This window comes from Loxodonta africana, chromosome 2 (genome assembly GCF_030014295.1).
Source record: "Loxodonta africana isolate mLoxAfr1 chromosome 2, mLoxAfr1.hap2, whole genome shotgun sequence".
NCBI classification, from domain to species: domain Eukaryota; kingdom Metazoa; phylum Chordata; class Mammalia; order Proboscidea; family Elephantidae; genus Loxodonta; species Loxodonta africana.
In genome coordinates, this window is record NC_087343.1 from 211,565,346 (window position 1) to 211,587,272 (window position 21,927).

At 47.5% G+C, this 21,927-nt stretch overlaps 1 protein-coding gene across 3 annotated transcripts in view; it reads left to right on the top strand.

The window, feature by feature from the left end:
* Positions 1–21,927, top strand: part of TOP3A (DNA topoisomerase III alpha) — a 46,779-nt gene that overhangs the window by 17,319 nt on the left and 7,533 nt on the right. For 2 of the 3 annotated variants that reach the window (XM_023539748.2, XM_064279382.1), the window contains exons 4-17: positions 422–497; positions 1,703–1,811; positions 3,461–3,604; positions 3,729–3,899; positions 4,609–4,709; positions 6,512–6,586; positions 11,346–11,428; positions 12,513–12,720; positions 14,876–14,941; positions 17,709–17,894; positions 18,097–18,226; positions 19,676–19,789; positions 19,860–20,025; positions 21,022–21,165. In XM_023539748.2, the coding sequence (XP_023395516.2) occupies positions 422–497; positions 1,703–1,811; positions 3,461–3,604; positions 3,729–3,899; positions 4,609–4,709; positions 6,512–6,586; positions 11,346–11,428; positions 12,513–12,720; positions 14,876–14,941; positions 17,709–17,894; positions 18,097–18,226; positions 19,676–19,789; positions 19,860–20,025; positions 21,022–21,165 (1,773 nt within the window). The remainder of the gene's footprint in view (positions 1–421; positions 498–1,702; positions 1,812–3,460; positions 3,605–3,728; positions 3,900–4,608; positions 4,710–6,511; positions 6,587–11,345; positions 11,429–12,512; positions 12,721–14,875; positions 14,942–17,708; positions 17,895–18,096; positions 18,227–19,675; positions 19,790–19,859; positions 20,026–21,021; positions 21,166–21,927) is intronic. The other variant, XM_003420663.4, reaches the window with a different exon arrangement.

A 21,927-nucleotide genomic window follows, 5' to 3' on the forward strand; every position in this document is an offset into this window, starting at 1 on the left:
TTCTGACTAATAGCGACCCCATAGGATTTCCAAGGCTGTAAATCTCTAGGGAAGCTGACTGCCACGTCTTTCTCCTGCAGAGCCGCTGGTGGTTTCAAACCACTGACCTTTCAGTTAGCAGTCAGACACTTTAATCTCTGAGCCATGGGGGCTCCTTATATCCCATTGCAGATGTGCATAAAAGGGTTCCAGGATTTCATCTTAGCAACCACTGTTAATCTTTGTGGGGAAGTGGAAAGTGCATTATAAAGAGGGTCAAAGCCTTGCTTTTAATCATTTGGGGTTTTCACATGGGGCTTTTTCGGTGGGGGATCCATGCATGAGCCCACAGAGCACTAGAATGGACAACTGTCCATCATGGACTGAGGTACAGTGTGTTTCCCCTAAATTGTATAATTCCTGTGTTTTCATTTCTTTCTAGGCAGAGCTGTAATCCCCTTGTCCTCTTTGAAGCAGAAATTGAAAAATACTGCCCAGAGAATTTTCTGGACATCAAGGTAGCTTCTATTGGAAGACATATGGCATTGGGGTTGGAACAACCACAAAATAATCAAACTAAGTGATTTGTGTATTTCAAATGCTTTAGAGTTTAGAAATAAGCGTTTCCAACAAACTTCAGTATCATGATTAAAAAGATTATTCTCATCCATCGTATAAATGAGACCATGAAAACAAAGTGTCCAGAGGATTGAAGTAAGCCTTTTTATGAATGCTGGTAGTTTAAATAACTAATCATTACTAATTTTTCTAACCTTGGCTCACCTAGTTAGAGTGAAGAGACTACACGGTCCCAGCGGTTGTTTGAAAATGAATTGTTCCGTTTACAAGCAGTCAGGGCATCTGTAGTTCACTGTTTTTTGTTTTTGTTTTTTTTTAACCAGTACTTAATTAGAACCAGGAGAGTCATGAGTGTGTGTTAAGGCTGAGTTATATACATTTGTCAGGAGGGAGTTATAAGTGTGCGTCAGAAGTTATTTGTGTGTGTCAGGGAGTCGTGTGTATCGGGAGAAGGTACAAGTATGTCAGGGGGATTATAAGTGTGTGTGTCAGAGGAGAGTTACTAGTGTGTGTCTGGGAGTTAGGTGTGTATTGGAAGTTTTACGTGTGTGTTGGGGGAATTAAAAGGGTGCGTCAGGGGTGTTATAAGCGTGTGTCGGGGGAGTAATAAGCATGTTTCGGGGGAGTTACAAGCATGTGCCTGGGGGGAGTTAGAAGCGTGTGTCGGAGTTATTAATTGTGTGTTAAGGGGAGTTGTAAGCATGTGTTGCAGAGTTATAAGCATGTGTTAGGGGAGTTATAAGTATGCTTTGGGGGAGTTAGTGTGTGTCAGGGAGTTAATAGTATGTGTCAGCAGTGAGCTATAACCACACATTAAGGGTGAGTTGTAAGTGCATATGCGGGGGAGTCATAAGCTACGTCAGGTGAGTTATAAGTGTGCGTTGGGGGTTATAGATGTGTGCTAGAGTGAGTTATACTTGTGTGTCGGGGTGTTTTACTAAACAGTCTTCTAAGCTGGAGGACTGCCTTAGTGACCTCGCCATCCTTGTAGCTGGTAAGAACAGTGTTGTCTGCTGTTTTTTTCACCCAAATGGGCATACTCTAAGAGCACCATTAATGCTTAGTCCCATTCCTTAGTGAGAGCTGTCAAGCAGTAGCACTGCAGAGCCTGCTGTCACTGCTGTTTCCCCACTGTGAATTTCAGAAAACTCTGGAACGAGAGACGCAGCAGTGCCAGGCTCTGGTGATCTGGACTGACTGTGACAGAGAAGGGGAGAATATTGGATTTGAGATCATCCACGTATGCAAGGCTGGTAGGTGATGCCATTTCTGAATATTTTTTACCTTGGGATCACATAACTAGCTTGTTCTCCTGTATCTGTGTATTCCTGGACCACTGCCGAGCTCTTCCACATGAACCTCTCCCTTCTGAGTCACTCTCAGCCTCGTGAGGTGGGAAGACATGGGCTCTGGAGTGGAGTGGGGTCCATGGCCAGCTCCACCACTCAGCAGCTGTGTGTCATGCCGGAACAAGTCACTGAACCCCTGCAAGTCTTTCTTTCATGGCATCATTGAGAGGGTTTCAGCCCTCAACCTTTTGGTTAGTAGCCCAGCACTTAACAGTTTGCATCTTCCGGGGGCTGTATATATACATGCATGTACGTATATGCGCATATGTGTATGTATGTATATACAGTTGTTGTTAGGTGCTGTAGAGTTGGTTCTGACTCATAGTGACCCCGTGTACAACAGAACAAAACACTGCCGGGTCCTGTGCCATCCTCACAGTCATTGCCATGTTTGAGCCAATTATTACAGCCACTGTGCCAGTTCATCTCGTTGAGGGTCTTCCTCTTTTTCGCTGACCCTCTGCTTTACCGAGCAGGATGTCCTTGTCCAGAGACTGGTCCCTCCTGATAACACATCCAAAGTATGTGAGACAAAGTCTCACCGTCATTGCTTCTCAGGAGCATTCTAGCTATACTTCCTCCAAGTTTGTTCTTTTGGCAGTCCGTGGTATTTCCAGTATTCTTCGCCAGCACCATAATTCAAAGGTGTCAGTTCTTCTTCAGTCATCCTTAATCGTTGTCTGGCTTTCACATGCATAATTGAAAACACCGTGGTTTGAGTCAGGCGCACCTTTGTCATTAAAGTGACACATTTGCGTTTTATATACCAGACGTAAAGTGTAAAGAATCATTCTAAAATGTTCTGCTTGTTTTTTTATCTCCCATATTTTTTGTGCAATGCCTGAGTATTAATAAATACTTAATGAAGTGAATTTGGATGGTTCTAACAGGGATATGGAAACCCTGGTGGTATAGTGGTTAAGAGCTTCGCCTGCTAACCGAAAGGCTGGCAGTTTGAATCCACCAGGGGCTCCTTGGAAACTCTGGGGGGGAGTTTTACTCTGTCCTATAGGGTCGCTATGAGTCGAAATCAACTTGATAGCAATGGATTCGGTTTTTTTTTATTTAACAGGGATATTGATTTTAGGTAACTTAGAGGAAGTGGTGGACAGCAATTCTAGGGCTCCAAGGGTGGTGGGTGCAGTTTTTCTTAAGTGTGTTTGTGTAAAAAGCTGTCATGCGTCCTGGGAGCTTAAATAACTGTCAGGGACAGCGTATGTCCTATACTCTCTCGTGAAAGAACATTCCCCCATAGGACCCTTCCATGGGCAAAGTTTTTCTTTTTTCCTAAAGGTCTGAGAGAGCAAGTGAGACTGACATCTCACAGGGCTTACCAGAGACTTCCTTAGTAGCTGAGTTCACTGCCCCGTTATCTCTGGTAACATTCAGTTGAGAGGGCACAGTGGTGTTTCCCTCTTGGACTATATTCCATGACCTTAACTGTGTCAGTGACATGAACTCCTCGCCATTCAAGGTGGCGTGAGCACAGGGAGCCCTTTCCTGGATGTGATGAAAGGCAGTGAGGCTGGATTCTTAACTGCTCTGTTCCGCAGTGAAGCCCAGTCTGCCAGTGCTGAGGGCCCGTTTCTCCGAGATCACCCCACGAGCCATCAGGCTGGCCTGTGAGAACCTAACAGAGCCCGACCAGAGAGTGAGCGATGCTGTAGACGTGAGGCAAGAGCTGGACCTGCGGATTGGTGAGGGCCACACAGGAAGGCTCCTTGGCATGTTGGGGGCTAATTGCGGGGTTTATGTGCGTGTGTACATCTGACTTAGCCCATACTGTCCGTCACGTTCACCTCCCTGTTGTCTGCTCCCCAGGTGCTGCCTTCACAAGGTTCCAGACCCTAAGGCTTCAGAGGATTTTCCCTGAGGTGCTGGCCGAGCAGCTGATCAGTTACGGCAGCTGCCAGTTCCCAACGCTGGGCTTTGTGGTAGAGAGGTTCAAAGCCATTCAGGCTTTTGTGCCAGAAACCTTCCACAGAATTAAAGGTAAGCACAGGGGGGTTATGGCATGGAGCTAGAGGGCCCAGGAATAACGGGGACGTGGAGTAGCCATGGCACTAGTTAGATGTGTGACTTCTAATCTTGCTTATGGCAGTGACTATCTAGGGCTGCTGTAACAGAAACACAGATGGTGGCTTTAACAGACAGAACTTTATTTTCTCACAGTTTAGGAGGCTAGAAGGCAGAATTCAGGGCACTGGCTCTAGGGGAAGGCTTCCTCTCTGTTAGCTCTGGAAGAAGTTCCTAGTCTCTTTTCAGCTTCTGTTCTTTGGTTCCATGGTGACCTTCCTGTGGTGTGACATCTGTCTTCCCGTGTCTCTGCTTGCTTCTCTGTGTCTAATCTTGTTTTATATCTCAAAGATGATTGGCTTAAGACACACCCTACACTGATAGGGCCTCATTAACAAAGAAAACCTTATTCCAAAATGGGATTAGGATTCACAACACATATTTTAAGGGGACACAATTCAATCCACAACAGGCCTGGAGCCAGAGGGCCCAGGAATAACAGAGGGACATGGAGCAGCCATAGCACTAGCTAGATGTGCGGCTTCTCCTCTTGCTACCCTTCCTCCTGTTCCTCGTGGTATTCAGAATCCACTGGAGGTTTTCTTAGCTGCCAAGAAACTTATCGGTCGTAATATCGTGTAGTTTCTCCGAGTCATTGCTTTCCGGCTTGTCTTTCCCGATATAGTAACTCATGAGCACGAAGATGGCATTGTAGAATTCAACTGGAAGAGGCATCGTCTCTTTAACCACACAGCTTGTCTCGTCCTCTATCAGCTGTGTATGGAGGTAAGAAATACGTTTGAAATCTTCACAATCTAGAAAGAAGACTTCTACATGTGTCCCAGCTCCCTCTCCATGTTGGCTGAGATGGTCCCGTCCTCTTTTCCCGCTGCACTGTAGCTTTTCTGTCTATAAGCTTGCATCTCAGGACATCAGTGTTTGTGAACCAGTAAGACTAGAACCCCATGAAAACTGCACCGAAAATGTAGAAGGGAATGGTCTGCTCCATCTGCATGCAATGCGGAACTGAGAGGAAATCCGAGGTTTTGAGAGCTGCTTCCCTGCAGTCCTCCCTGGAGCCCAGCACACCACTACAGCCTTGCCAGGTCATCGCCCCAGGCTCCTACAGTGGAAGGACACAGGACAGCATCTGGTCTAGCCCTCTCCTCCATTCAGATGCGGACATCTACAGAGATGACAGGCACGGCTGTCACATTTTTACTGAGCGCCTGCTATGTGCCAAACACTCTTAGGTGCTGGGGACACTGTAGGAACAGGGCAGATGCAGTTGCCACCCTCATGGGGCAAAACAGGACAGTCATCAGGTCACTATTGAGCAGTCCATTTCCTGCAGAGGAGGAAGGAGAACAACCTTGGGGTAGGGGTCCCTTGGGGACAGTGTTTAGATGAGGTGCTCACGAAGGCCTCTCTGAGGGGGTGACATTTGAGAGAGAGACTGAATGGTTCGAAGGAGGCAGCCAGAGGAGGACCTGGGGCAAGAGTGTGCGAGGTCAAGGAAACAGCACATTGCCAAGGACCACAGCTGCTCAGGGTCACTGGCTAGTCGGTGGTAGAGTTAGCCAGCCTTCATATTCCTTGACCTCAGACTGTCCACTTTATGATGCCACCCACGCTGGTCAGAAAGAAGTGCCTAGTTCAGCCCAGGGGCACTGTGGTGCTCAAGTCAAGTCCAGAGACCTCTGGTTTGATCAGTCATGTGGCTGTAGTCCAATGACACGTGAATCATTGATTTGGTGAAAGGAACCAATGATTACTGAGCATCAGCTGTGTGCCAGGCACACTCTTTTACATGTTATTTAGTCCTCATATGCCTGTGAGGGCGGTAACAGCATCTCTATCTTACGGATGAGGAACCTGGAGAAAGTTAAGTAGCCCGACACACTAGAGCTAGCGATGGCAGAGCACAGATTTGGGCAAGGTGTATCAATTCTCCAGCCCGTGCTGTAGCTACAGACTGCGCTGCCTCCAGGAGGCCCCCGTTATCCCCCTACTTCACACACCACCGGAGCCTTGGGACACTGCACATTTGTCTGATAACAAAAAGCACCTGCCCATTTGACTCCACCAGGAGGTGGTGCCAGAAGTCCTGGCAGGGGTCCCCAGTCTATTGCAAGGGAGAAGTCGGGATTTCGATATACATAGGTCCTCGTTAGTAAATCAGTTCACCTCAGTTCTTTGCCCATTTACAGTCTCTTATAAGTGTCAAGTTCGTTTTAGGATTGGAGTTTTCCAGCTTGTATTGTGTGTTTTCTCTTATCTCTTATTGTATACTAGCCTGAATTTTAAAGAATTAACACTCTGCATGGAAGCCATGCTGCAGAAGTGTGCAAACTGCTTGAGGAATGCATGGCTTGTGGACTCGCCCCAAAACACTTGCTGTACCTGGGACAGTGGTCATGACTCCCCTCGTACTGTTGGCTAAAACCCTGCATCAAATAGGGGCACTCCCCTCAGCACCAGCTCAGGTGCTGGCCAGGGTCATCTGTAATGGTGAGCACACTGTTGTGGGAAACTGGGGGTGATGTGCCAGCAGGTTGATTTGGTTGTCTGTCTTCCTGGCTTTCTAGGATCCTACGGCAACCGTGGTGGAGGTTTGCTCTAAGCCGAAGAGCAAGTGGAGGCCTCAAGCCCTGGACACTGTGGTAGGTTCTGGGTGGAAGTTTCCACCACCGAGTAAGTAGTGTGTATGTACTTCTTTTGCTGGGACGGGTCAAACTGCGCAGACCTGTGGCCCCGTGGAAGGAAGCATCGTCCCTCACAGGCCACACAGGAAAGCACTTGGGAAAAACGGAAATCCCAAAACACGGGCCTGCTTAGCCCCATAGTTCTTTTCTTTTCTTTTCTAAGTTAACAAATGCAATGTAACGAGGTTGGGAAAACAAAAGGAGGAAAACAAATCACCTTTAACCTCACAATTTTTGCATGATTATTGATCAGCTTTTTGTGTGTTCCTATTTTTTTTTTTAATAATTTATTATTTCTGTTGTTGAGTGAAAAACATACACCAATTCAGCATTTTCTGCAAGTACAATTCAGTGACGTTGATTACATTTCTCGAGGCGTGTAACCATTCTCACCCTCCTTTTCTGAGTTGTTCCTCCCCATTAACATAGACTCACTGTCCCCTAAGGTTACTATCTAATCTTTTGAGTTGCTGTTGTCTTTCATCCCATGTAGATAGTTCTTAAGAGACTATAATTCCGAAGACAAACATCCTTTAGCTAAGCTAAATTATTGTTTGGCTTTAAGAAGACTTTAGGGGATAGTTTTGGATTAAGGTTTAAAGATCCTCTCAAGGCAATAGTTTCGGGGGTTCATCCAGCCTCCGTAGCTCCAAGAGTCTGGAGTCCATGAGAATTTGAAATTCTGTTCTGCATTTGCCTCCTTTTGATCAAGATAGAATCATTGATCAAAATGTTTCAGTAATGGTCTCTTCCTATTTTTTTAATATGCATATTTTTACTGCATTATAATCCAAGTAGCTTGTTTTTTCCATCTTGCTACATAATCTGTGTCAACATCATTTTGAGTATCTACTATTGAACTTGCCTTGGAACACAACTTCTCAATTGTCTTAATCCCGAGGCGGGCCATCCCCATGGGACACAAGTCTGGGCAGATCACATTGGGGGTGCCTCTTCCTACGTACCATTTTGCAAGAAAACTCTAGTTATCATCGAGCTCAGGGTCAACTCTGGAGGTGACCACACATGGAGGGAGCAGGGTCATGTGTGTTTGTGTGTGTTTAGGGACTAAGGGGAAAGTTACAGGACAGTTTTATAGAGTTAGGCATATGTGTTTTATTCCTCACTGGCTAAATATGGGTTGCCGTAGAGTCAGCAGCATTGTTGGAGTATCACCGAGGGGAGAGAACAGCTGATTATCTCCCAGGTGGCCTGGAAGAATGATATTTGTCATCCACGGGAATTTTCTGGGGCTTGGTGTGGTGTTTCCCAAGGTGAGGTTCTCAGATCACCTATGTTAGAGTCAGTATATTAGCCTGCTTGTTCAAATACAAGTTCCTGGCCACTTTCACACCACTCCTCTATCAGAATCCTTGGTAGTCAGGGCTGTGAGTCAGTTTGCTTCTCAGGGGACACTTCCTGTGCACCTCAGAGTTGGTGAGTCCTGGGCTGGGGTCTGGCTCCACTGCCTAGGCCTGGAGGTCTGCCGTGAGCACACTGGAGCCGTCCCTTTCTCAGCACCAGGCTCATGTTCACTGAGCTCACGGACTGCTGCCCAGGGCCAGGGCCGCCAGTCTGTCTGTCTGCAGTGAGGAGTGGCCAGTGCACACTGCTTGCTATCTCCCTGATACCACTATATGGGATACCAGCTGTACTTGGAAGCCACTTTTTTGGTTTTCCAGGACGTATTCCTATCAGTGGGATCAGGACCGTGCGTCCCAAGTCTGTTTGACAGGTGCACGCAACCTTTCTGGGCCCTTCACTTTGAGAAGTCATCCTATGATCATTGAGTTGATTGGTGACCTGGAGTCAGAGCTGGGGGTGTTGAATAAGGTTTAAAACAGCCTGATGCATGCGTCCATCCATCCCATGGTGCATCTCTTGTCCTGGGACCAGAACCTCAAAGCTTGATGAATCCAGCCCTCCTGCCAGCAGTCTACCTCAGGGAGATCGGAAAGGCTCAGACCCCGAGACCGCAACCTCCCTCCCCCGTACCGGGCCAAGGGGGTGGCAGCATCTGTCCCCAGACGCTCCTGGTTCTGCTTCTGCCTCAGAGCCACCGCTGTCACAGACCGACCACACTGCCACAGACACACCACACTACTGCAGACACGCCGCACTGCCGCAGACACACCACACTACTGCAGACACACCGCACTGCTGCAGACACACCACACTGCTGCAGACTCACCACACAGCCGCAGACACACCACACTGCCGCAGACGCAGCCACAGACACACCACACTACTGCAGCCACACCACATTACTGCAGACACACCACACTGCTGCAACCAAACCATGCTGCCGCAGACACACCGCACTGCCACGCACACACCGCGCTACTACAGACACACTGCACTGCCACACACATACTGCACTACTGCAGATGGACCGCGCTGCCGCAGACATGCCGCACTACTGCAGACACACTGCACTGCCGCAGACACACCACACTACTGCAGACGCACCGCACCGCCACAGACACACTGCACCGCCACAGACACACTGCACTGCCACAGACACACTGCACTGCCACAGACACACTGCGCTGCCACAGACACAGTGGCTCTTTGCTATTTCAATGCATTGAGTTGAATGTCAGCAGTTTTCCCTGCAGCCATTTTGCATCTGTGCATCGATTTCAGTTTCCTTCCCTCTTTTCCAAGTTGGCAGGGGGTGCTTCATCCACAGCCCCAATGTTCCTCTTTGCTAAGGGACTGCCAGATCCTAGAGAGTAGAGAGACGCTAGAGAAGAATAACTGGTTTAATGAGGTAGAAATGATCTATTAACACAGGGTTTAGTCACCCACTTAATCACATTTTTAAGCATTTAGGCCCTGCGACTATTATAAGGGTGACCAGACCGACACAGTCTTTATTCTTATTTGGGGTGTAGATGAGTGGGGGCAGCACTGTCTGCTTCGTGCTGGGGTGGGGTCAGCACAGCAGTGTCTTTAGGAGAACACAGGCCCACGATGGCCCGGAGGTGCCTCCAGGAGAGGGGCATGGCCAAGATGATCATGTGAGGAGACATAGGAGAATAATATGTAAGAAGGCCCATGATCAAAAGGCACAGCGGTGTCCGGCAGAGTGCTTGCGGGTGGTCAGAGCATGTCTGTGAGGAGGCTGGAAAGGTAAGCAGGGGCAAACTGTGGAGGGCCTGGGAGCTACACGGAGGAATTGTATTGCAGGCTGTGAGGCTGGCAGCCTAGGAGACCAATCCCCAGATTCTAGAAACACTGTGATCCTAGAATGCACATCAAAAAGCAGTGCCTTGTCGGGGGAAAAAAAGGCACCCTGAGCATGAGCTGCAGAATCAGCCCCTCCTGTGCAGAGCTCCTTTGGGCCAGTGTCACAGCCACTCTGACAGCTGCCTTCGAGGCAGGGGCTCCTTGACAGGGTAGCTTGGCCAGCACTCTTAACGCTGGCAGACCCAGGCATGTGCTTCATTCCCCGTGCTGCCAGCAGTTTGCTGGCTCCCTGACACAGGTATGAGTTCTTAGACCTTGGCTGAGCTGCTACCTATAGGCTCTGCCAGGTTGTCTGGTGCCCACAGCGGGGCTGGCTGTAGTCACAAGTTGGTGTGGACGTTAGGATGGGTTCATACAGCAGACTGTACACATAGTGCGAGGAGAGGAGCACAGAACTGTGGGGGGACGAGCAGTGAGGGTCACTTGCCTTGTTTAATCCCTGCTACAACCTGAAAGGTAGACGTTGGGACACATTGTACACGCAGGGAAGCCAGGGCTCAGAGCACATGACATTATGAGTTCACTGTTCAGCACTGGACCTACCAGACTCCAGGGCCCACCATGCTTGGCTCCTTGCATGCTGAAGGTCCCTGCAGGGGTTGGGGCTCTGACCTGGGAGTTGGAGACAGACCTCAGTGGGCATATGGATCTAGAGAACCTTGGGGTTGCTCTGACCCATGGGCCCCTAAGGACTGGGGCCTAGCTGGTGGATCATCTTGGCACCCAGTGAAAATTTTAAATTTCTGGTCCCCAATCCTGGAGATTCTGAAGTATTGCTCTGCTGTGGGCCTGGGACTCCAGGTTTCAAGGAGCCTCCCAGGGGCTTCTGATGTGCAGCCGGGTTTGGGAAGCTTGCTGTTACCTTGTTTTTCCCGCACTTACCTGTAAAAATTCCCCTGCGATGACTGCTAAAAAATCTCCAGTCACTTCCCTGGAGGTTGATCTAGTGAGTCTGAGTTGGAGTCTGGAATCTGTATTTTTTAAGATTAATAAAGTTTGGGAAATAGTGCTCACTTAATTCTGCAGATGAGGAAACCCAGGCCCAGAGAAATGTGATGACTTACCTAAGGTCCCAGATAGGTAACAGAAGACCCTGTGGAGAATGGCTGCAACCCAGTCCTCTGCCTCTCCAGTTAGTTGGCCCCTTAGCATTTGTAGTTAATTCCGAGTAACGTTCAAGGTCGCATTTCGTAAACATGTAAGTTGTGTGAGATGCTGGGATTGCATGCAGGCTGGTCCAGAGGGCAGAGCACGTGGCTATCAAGACAAGGTAGGTCTTGGCTCTCTGCTTCTAGTTGTCCCTTGTCACTACTACTTTTAATTGCTACTGAGAACACAGCTCTCCCCTCCTGTGACAGCAGCAGCTGGGGTGATGGGAGTGGAATGTACTCTGGAGGACAAGTGTGTGTGACTTGGTGCCCTACGGCCACCACTCACGCTAACTACCTGCTGACTCACTCAACAGGAGCTCGAGAAGCTGGCTTCGCGAAAGTTGAGAATAAATGCAAAGGAAACCATGAGAATTGCCGAGAGGCTCTATACTCAAGGGTGAGTCCTCTGGATTTGGGAATAGATTTTGGTGTATCTTTATCAGGATGAAATATTTTAGAAATAGAGCTTAATGAGGGAAGCATAAATGGTCTAGATGTCTGTCACCCTATCCCTGAAGTGAAATAATGGCAACACTGACTTCTTTGATATGACAAAATACTTCAGAATCAATTATTCCTCAAATAAGAGCCCACAGAGTGAATTCACATCCTGCTGTTGACCTCTCGGTAGCCTGGCAGGGGCAGGTGGCACCTCTAGGTGGTGTCTGCCAGTGGCAAGGCAGCCCTTCCTCAGGGTGCTAAGCTCTCCAGCCACGTGCCGCATGTGACCAGGGACTCGAGATAGGGGTGGTCTGAGTTGAGATGTGCTGTCATTGGAAAACACACGCTGGATTTCAAAGACTTGGCATGAAAAAAAGGATAACTTAACTCATTAATAATTTCTTACGTTGATTATATATTTTTAGAGTTAGTATGTTTTTATTTTAAAGTGACTACTGTTGTTAGTTGCTGTCAAGTCAGTTCTGATTCATGGTGACCTCAGATGTGTCAGAATAGAGCAATTCTACAGAGTTTTCAAGGCTGTGACCTTTTGGAAGCAGATCACCAGGCCTTTCTTCCAAGGTGCTTCTCGGTGGGTTCGAACACTTAACTGTTTGCACCATCCAAGAACCCCAATGTGGCTACTAGAAAATTGCAAATTAAATACAGAGTCCACATGTTTCTTTGGATAGCATTGTCCTTTGGTCTTAAGAAAAGTTACAGACATACACATGGTAGCTGTCAGGGCAAGTAGGACTCCTCCATTGCAGCAGGTTCTGCTGCTGCCCAGCCCCACTGCTGCTGCCGTGCCAGAGCCTTCACCAGTGTGCCCTGGGCCACTGATCCTCCACCACACTGCGGCAGATCCTGCTTCCTGCCCCTCACCATGGCCACACCTCGGAGAGTCTCAGTGTGGTGATCCAGGTGGCTGTGTCAGATGGGTGCTTGCAGGAGTCACCAGGGCTTTGGTCTAACAGAACCACTTGCAGACCACTGAAAGACCTCACCATTTCTTTTTATTTCTGTTTGCCTTTGTTTAGGTACATCAGCTATCCCCGAACTGAGACAAATATTTTCCCCAAAGACCTGAACCTGACAGCGCTGGTGGAGCAGCAGATCCAGGATCCGCGCTGGGGAGCCTTTGCCCAGAGCATTCTAGAGCGGGGCGGTCCCACCCCCCGCAACGGAAACAAGTCCGACCAAGCCCACCCTCCCATTCACCCCACCAAACACACCAGCAATTTACAGGTTAGTTCATAAATACACTTCTACTGCCGCCACTTGCCGAGCCCCAGAGAGGGGCTAAGGGGTCAACAGGAGGATTGGAATTTACTCTGTGGGCACCTGTTATAGGAATAAGTGATTTTGAGATGTTTCTTCAATATCAGAAAAGTCAGCGTGACATTTGTGTTTCACGGTTTTCTGCCTGGTTTTCATGAAAACCCTCCATGACGGGCCACATGGTCTGTCCAGCCTCACTTGTCCATACTGGCACTTGCCCTCTGGCTTATTCACTGACTCTCTACACACAGACTGGGCACCACACCATTTCTGTACCTTTGCAAAGCCCCACACCCTCACCCATACTCCCACCCACGGCATCTACGCCCACCACCACATACACTATCCTTACCCTAAGCACCACCACCTACCATGCCCACACTTGCACCTGCCACCACGCCCCCACCTACCACCATGCCCGTGTCCATACCCACCATGCCCAAGCCCACACCTACCACCATGCCCCTGCCCATACCCACTACCATGCCCATGCCCACACCTACCACCATGCCCATGCCTATACCCACCACCGTGCCCATGCCCACACCTACTACCACGCCCATGTCCATACCCACCACCATTCCCACACCCACACCTACCACCACACCCATGTCCATGCCCACAGTCACCTACCACCACACCCATGTCCATACCCACCACCATGCCTACACACAACCCTATCACCACACCCATGTCCACACCCACCACCATCCCCACACAGAACTGGATTGCCTTGTTAATGATAAGAGTCCTGTCCATCCATTAAAGATGGGATCAGTGTCCATCTGTATCCTGAAACTTTAATCTACACTTCTTTCATAGTTTCGTACTCATACTCACTGCAGAATATTCATGCTTAGCTATGTCTGATTGTCTCACAGGTTTCAGTTATTTCCTCAGCTGGGGAGTGGGCTCCATGAGGGCAGGGGCCGTTTAAGCTTGTTTTACAATTGCAGGCTTGTTGCAAAGCTAAGTAAATTTAGCTTTGTTTTCCCTTTTAATGACATATATTGTTCTTTCATGGACCTATGGTGGTGCAGTGGTTAAGTGCTCAGCTGCTAACCAAAAGGTCAACAGTTCAAACCCACCAGCGACTCTGGGAGAAGGATGTGGCAGTCTGCTTCTGTAAAGATTACAGCCTTGGAAACCCCATGGGGCAGTTTTACTCTGTCTGGGAGGGTTGCTACGAGTCAGAATCAACTGTACAGCAGTGGGTTTGGTTTTTTATTGGTCTTTTTAATTATGAAATCATTACATGTTAATTTCAGACAATTTAGAAAATATAGAAGACCATAAAGAAGAAAAAATGTCCTTGTAACCTCGTCCCCTAGAATAAAATCCACCTTTTTTCTATGCATGTAATTTTCTTATAAAAAAATTAGAATCTTAAATGATTTTGTAAACTTTTTTCCATTTTTGTATCTTGAGCATTTTCCCACATGCTGAAATATTCCTTAGAAGTGTAATTTTTGATGACTGCATAAGTTATTTTGCTAAATTTTTTTTTAAGACTTTTTTTTTTTTTTAAACTAATCTCTGGTATGCACTCTTTGTCTCCTACAATACTTGCATAGCTCCCTTATTTCTTTTTTTTGTTTTACTAAATCTTGCTTTTGGAAATTTTGGTTGTTTCCGACTACATCCACTCCTCCCTTACCGACATGGTTAGGTTCCAAAGACCCAGGCTGTTAAATGAAAATTGGTAGTATGCAAAAATGGAGAATGACTACATCATTACATAACAGCCGAATTACATCTGCCAAACCACTGAGAATGATGGCCCAGCCAAGTTGACACATAACCTTAAAACCATCACAGCCAGTATTGACTTTGACCTCACACCTCAGTGTTCATTACTGCTAGACGTAGATCATTAACGCACAAAGTAGTTGGATGATAGATTTTTTACTATCATCATAAATGCAAAATGTCAGATAACGAGATAGTCGAGGAGTTGTTGTTAGGTGCTGTCGAGTCGGTTCCAACTCATAGCAGCCCTGTGCACAGCAGAACGAAACACTGCCTGGTCCTGCACCATCCTTAAAATCGTTGTTATGTTTGAGCTTGTTGTTGCAGCCACTATGTTAATCCACCTCGTTGAGGGTCTTTCTCTTTTCCGCAGACCCTGTACTTTGCCAAACATGATGTCCTTCTCCAGGGACTGATCCCTCCTGACAACATGTCCGAAGTATGTAAGTCGTACTCTTGCCATCCTTGCTTCTAAGCAGCATTCTGGTTGCGGAGTCAAGGAGTAGGTGTATTTAATATCGGATATACTAATATACCAACAGAAAGTGAAAATTATCGAACAATATCATTAATATCACATGGAAGTAAATTTTTACTAAATTTTGCTAAAGATAATTCAAAAGCAGTTGCAGCAGTACATCAACAGGGAACTGCCAAGAAATTCAAGCCGATTTCAGAAGAGGACGTGGAACGAAGGATATCATTGCTGATGTCAGATGGATCCTGGTAAACAGGTAAACAGAAAGAAGTTTACCTGTGTTTTATTGACTATGTAAAGGCATTCACCTGTTTGGATCATAACAAATTATAGACAACATTGCAAAGAATAGGAATTCCAGAATACTTAATTGTGCTCATGAGGAACCTGTACATAAACCAAGAGGCAGTCGTTCAGAGAGAACAAGGGAATACTGTGTGGTTTAAACTCAAGAAAGGTGTGTGTCAGGGTTGCATCCTTTCACCATACTTATTCAGTCTGTATGCTGAGCAAATAATCCGAGAAGCTGAACTGTATGAAGAATACAGCATCAGGATTAGAGGAAGGCTCGTTAACAACCTGAGATACACAGATGACACAACCTTGCTTGCTGAAAGTGAAGACTTGAAGCACTTGCTGATGAAGATCAAAGACCACAGCCTTCAGTATGGATTACACCTCAGCATAAAACAAAAATCCTCACAACTGGACCAGTAAGCAACATCATGGTAGAAGTGGAGAAAACACTGAAGTGTTGTAAAGGATTTTGTTTTACTTGGATCCACAAGTCAATGCCCACGGAAGCAGCAGTTAAGAAATCAAAGATATATTGGGAAAATCTGCTGCAAAAGACATTTTTAAAGTGTTGAAAAGGAAAAATGTCACCTTAAGGAATAAGGTGCACCTGACGCAACCCATTCTGTTTTCAGTCTCTTCGTATGCATATAAAAGCTGGACAGTGAATAAGGAAGACCAAAGAAGAGTTGACGCCTTTTGAATTATGGTGTTGGCAAAGAATATTGACTGTACTATGGACTACCGGAAGAATGGACAAATCTTTCTTGGAAGAAGTACAGCCAGAATGCTCGTTAGAAGCAAGTATGGCAAGACTTCATCACACATGCTCTGAACATGTTATCAGAAGGGGCCAGTCCCTGGAGAAGGACATCCTGCTTGGTAAAGTAGAGGGTCAGCAAAAAAGAGGAAAACCCTCAACGAGATGGATTGGCATAGTGGCTGCAACAATGGGCTCAAGCATAACAATTGTGAGGACGGCACAAAACTGGGCAGTGCTTCATTCTGTTGTACATAGGGTCACTATGAGTTGGAACCAACTCAGCGGCACCTAATAACAACATACTAAAAAAAAAAAAAAAAAAATTTTTTTTTTTTTTTTTTTTTTATAGAGACTCAGCTGGTAACCTAAAGGTTGCCGATTCAAATTCACCAGCCACTCTTTGGAAACCCTATGGGGCAGTTCTACTGTGGAATGGGTTTAGGTTTTTCTTTTTTGTGTACTAGAGTTAACATCTTTGTACATAAATATTTGTGCCAATCTTTCATTATTTCCTGGAATAAATTGTTAGAATGATCGGTTACGAGTATGAACATTTTAAAGGCTTTTGATAAGTTGATCCCCACTAAATCCTCGATTACTTAACTGCTTGGTTGTGTCCAGAAGGTGATGTGTTCATAAAGTAATTGCATTCATGATATGGTTGTGTTCATAAACTTCGCCTAAGGCTGCCGAAGATTTCATTTTACTTGGATCCATAGTAAATGCCCATGGAAACAGCAGTCAAAACAAACAATGTATGGCACTGGGAAAATCTGCTGCAAAAAGACTTCTTTGAAGCACAGAGTATTAAAAAGCAAATATGTCACTTTAAGGACTAAGGTGTGCCTGACCCAAGCTATAGTGTTTTCACTTGCCTCATATGCATGCAAAAGCTGGACAGTGAATAAGGAAGAATGCGTAAGAATTGACGCCTTTGAATTATGGTGTTGGCGAAGCATAATGAATGTACCATGGACTGCCAAAAGAATGAACAGATCTGTCTTGGAAGAAGTACAGCCAGAGTGCTCCTTAGAGGCAAAGATGACAAGACTTTGTCTCATATACTTTGGACATGTTATCAGAAGAGACCAGTCCCTAGAGAAGGATATCATGCTTGGTAAAGTAGAGGGTCAGCAAAAAAGAGGAAGACCCTCAATGAGATGGGTTGACCCAGTGGCTTCAACAATGGCTCAGGCATACCAACAATTGTGAGGATGGTACAGGGCTGGGCAGTGTTTCGTTCTATTGCACGCAGGGTCGCTGTGAGTCAGAACCGACTCAGTGGCATCTAACAACAGCAGCAAGGCTGCCAGGGGCAGTGTTTTATATGTTAGGGAGTTTCTTGCTAACTTATTATTCTTTCATCTTGTTTTCTGTTTAGATTGGTTTTATGTCACAAGTATCACTTCTGGCTCAAGGGGAAGATGACTCCCCTGCTTACCTTATCCTGATTAGAACTGTGACGTTTTTCAGCTTGAAATCATAGAAACCCAGAGGATGGGCCTGGCGCTCCATATTGGTACAGAGGCCTCGAGGAATGGGGTGCCCTGCTCTGTTCAGAGCTTTTGGCTGAAAGGGGCATGGGCCTGGTTTAAACCACGGATGGCGCTGATGCCGTTGCGGGTTAATGTTCCGGAGGGGCTTTCAGACTCTTTTTTCCTTTCTTCACAGGGAGATGAGCAACGACTGTATGAGTTCATTGTTCGCCATTTCCTCGCTTGCTGCTCCCAGAATGCCCAGGGGCAGGAGACTACTGTGGAGATTGACATTGCCCAGGAGCGCTTCCTGGCCAGCGGCCTCATGGTTCTGGCCCGGAACTATCTGGACGTGTATCCCTATGATCACTGGAGCGACAAGGTGAAGAACCATAGGTTCAGACAGAGGGCAGATGCTGTCTCTCAGATGTCTGACCCTGTGGGCCTCAGGGAAGGGGAGACAATTGTTTACCCAGCCCTAATGCCGCCTGGTGGATCAGGACCATATTCTTTGAAATGCAAGTTGTCTTTTCCCAAGTATGATGACATCATGATCTGACTAAAGCTTCTGCTGCTATGTGCAGATCATCCCTGTCTATGAGAGAGGCTCGTCCTTCCAGCCCAGCACTGTGGAGATGGTGGACGGAGAGACGAGCCCGCCCCAGCTGCTCACCGAAGCCGACCTCATTGCCCTCATGGAAAAGCATGGCATTGGTCAGTAACTCAGGGTGCTGGAAACTGCCGTCTCTGTGTCTCACATAATCTTCACAACAACTCTGTAATGTCGGCGTTACGTTCTTTTTCCCATTTATAGGTGAAGTGAGGCTTGGAGAGGTCAGAACCTATCTACAGTCACAAAGTTTGTAAGCTATGAAAGGCTGGGTCCGAATAACTCCACAGTCAGTGATTGCAGACAGAGTTTAAGGGCCTTATGTGGTGGGCTGTGGAGCTTGGTGGTTGACCTGTGGTCAGCAGGGAAACCGGCAAGATTCCTAAGTAAAGGAGCAATGTAGGCAGAGCTACACTTTTTAAAGATAATTTATGTAATAGCTTTATTGAGAGAGTAGTTCACATACGATACAATTTACCCATTTAAAGTGTACAGTCGAGTGGTTTTAGTGTGTTCACAGACTTGTACAGCCATCACCGTAATCGGTTTTAGAACATTTTCATCAGCCCAAAAAGAAGCCCTGTACCCGTTAACAGGAGCCCCATTTCTCTCCTAAAACCCCCTATTTCCTGGCAACCAGTCGTCTGTTTTCTGTCTGTGGATTTGCCTATTCTGGACCTTTCATATAAATGGAATCATAAAACGTGGCCTTTTTGACTGCCTTCTTGGATGCAGCATAATGTTTTCGCAGTTCAACCATGCGGTAGCAGGTGTCAAACCTTTGTTCTTCTTATGGCCGAACACTAGTCCATTGTGTAGACAGACCATTTTATTTACCCTTAGGTGATGGGCACTTGGATTGTTTTTACTTTTTGCTTATTATGAATAATGCTGCTGTGAAGTCATATGGAAGTTTTTGATTGAATACCTGTTTTCAGTTCTTTTGGTATATACCTAGGAGTGAAATTACTGGGTCATATGTCAACTATGTGTTTAACTTTGAGGAACTGCCTGACTTTTCCAAAGTCACTGCACCATTTTATAATCGATCCACCAGCAGTGGACAAGGGTTTCAGTTTCTTCACATCCTCGCCAAGACTTGTTATCATCTGACTTTTTGACTCTGCCATCCTAGTGGGTGTAAAGTGGTATCTTATTGTGGTCTTGATTGCATTTCCTTGATGGTGGAGCTACATTGCAAAAGATCCCTTTGACCACAGCATGGAGAGTGGGCTGGGGGAGGGGGAGAGAGAGAACATGGTGATAACGCACATGAGGTGATGTGGGCTCTTTGACATGCAGAGTGAAGGAGAAAGCCTTGAGACATCTCAAGGATAGGCTGTGGGCTGCAGTGAGTGAGTGCCTGTGATGAGCACACAGACGTGAGGGAGAGGCGCGCGGCTGCCGTTAAGGTTTCTGGGTGGGCTCTTGTGAACGGCGTGTCTTACCTGGAGAGGAAGTCAGGCGCAGGAGAGGGCCTGTTGTTACTAAGGTGCTACAGTCCCCTCGGCAGTGTCTGTATTACCTCAGAGTAACCGGGCAATGCTTTTCAGGCACTGATGCCACCCACGCTGAGCACATCGAGACAATCAAAGCCCGGATGTACGTGGGGCTTACAGCAGACAAGAGGTTTCTCCCGGGGCACCTGGGAATGGGGCTCGTGGAAGGTGAGGAGGGGTGCGGCCACAGGGTGGGTACCGTGTCCTGCTGGTCTTCACAGCACTGCTCTCCTTGCAGGCTACGATTCCATGGGCTATGAGATGTCCAAGCCGGACCTCCGGGCCGAGCTGGAGGCTGATCTGAAGCTGATCTGTGAGGGCAAGAAGGACAAATGTGTGGTTCTAAGGCAGCAAGTCCAGAAATACAAGCAGGTTTTCATTGAAGCAGTGGCTAAAGCTAAGAAGTGAGTGCCAGAACCTGGTCTGCCCCCGAGGCTGTCAGACCATTCCCTGAGGAGGAGGAGGGGTTCGCGGGAGTGACGCGGCAGGAGAGCGTGTCATTCCTTGTGTCTGTACTCTCGGGGGTGTTGAGTCGCTGCCAGCTGAGCTCACCCTCACTGGCGACCTGTTACCTTACATACCAGTGCCTCCCCTTTTGACCTGCCTCCTCTGGATTTTGCTTTTTCCTTTCCATAGAGCTTTTCAGTATATTAAAAAACCCATTGCCATTGAGTCCATTCCGACTCACAGCGACTCTGTGGGATACAATAGATCTGCCCCATAGGGTTTCCAAGCAGCAGCTGGTGGATTCGAATTGCCAGCCTTTTGATTAGCCGCTGAGCTGTTAACCACTGCGCCACCAGGGCTCCTTTGTCAGCATAGGAACAATAATCAGAGAGAGCCGGCTCCAACACCTGGGCTGTTTGCTTTAGAAATGCCATTCTCTTGATGCCTGCTTTGAATTAGTGTGCAGCTTGCTTGCACGTCAGTACACCCAGGTGCTGGTGTGCAACTGCTGGCTCTCTGGAGGACTCAGGGTGCCTCTTTGGCAACCAGCATGTGTGGCTTTTTGTTAGAAATAACATGCTGTCTGCCCCTTGCCAACTTTGAAAAGAAATGCATGAATAGGTTTAAACTCAAACCACACAGACGTTTCTGGAGTGTGTGTGTGGACACTCTGCAGTCATGTTTGTTCAGTGAGTGGCAATGACCAGGTAGAAGCAGCTTCTTTATCTGCCTGCAGCTGGGTTCCTTCCAGGGCTGCCTGGGAACTGGGTATCAGGGAGCCAGGGCTGGGGGGCAAGCTGAGGCCTCTGTGCGCTCTTGTCTTCTGTCTCAGACCTATGGCCACACTGGACCTCTGGGTCCTAGGATCACATGCATGTTGTATCCACGTATGGATGTTGCAAATGCCTTTCTCACGAGAGCCAGCTAGTGCGCGTGTTTGTCTTTTTCTGCAGGTTGGACGAGGCCTTGTCCCAGTACTTTGGGGAAGGAGCTGAGGTGCCCCAGCAAGAAGAGATCTACCCTGCCATGCCGGAGCCCATCAGGAAATGTCCGCAGTGCAACAAAGACATGGTCCTCAAGACCAGGAAGAGTGGCGGGTTGGTGCCCACTGCCTGCCCCTCTGCTCGCACAGCCCGGGCCGTATTGATGGGACAGCTCTGAGAGGCCCTGAACATTTCTTTTTTGTGTCACTATTTTAAGGCAGGCATGCTATCAGCAGCCTCTACACTGGTCTTTAGAGAGATAAGTGGAGCACACTGGGGCCTGACCTTCAAGTCATGAAGTGCTATGAGAATTCAGAGGAGAGGGGACTGGTTTTTGCCCCCCATGAATAGGATGTCCTTCACTCTGGCCAGTGGAGAAACATGACCCTTGGAACCACACGGGGCTGGGTTCAAATACACTTCTGCCACATGTAAGCTTTGTGGCTCCACGTAAGTTGTATAACTACTCTGAGCCCCAATTTATTCTCCCATAAAGTAAGGGAGTAGTTACCACCTTATAAAGCTGTGGTATGGGCAAGGAGTAAATGAAAGGGTCAGGAGTCTAGCACAGTGCCTGATACAGTATAGACATTCAACATTCTGGTTTTGGCTTGAAATCTCAAATCCGTTGTCATTTTCAGTGCAGGAGTTTATCTTGAGAATCAGGTTGTCCAGGGTGGCCTCATTAGTGACTGGCCACTGGGGGACGTTCATGGGGAAAGGGGTGTTGAGAAGCAGCAGTGCAGCACTTGTGTGCTGCTCATGGCTGGCACGGTGCAAGGAGCTTCTGGTACGTTACCTCAGCGGAGCCTAACAGCCACCCTGCAAGGCAGCATGTGCACCCCAATCTTTTAAGGACCTGCGGTGGCTTGCCCA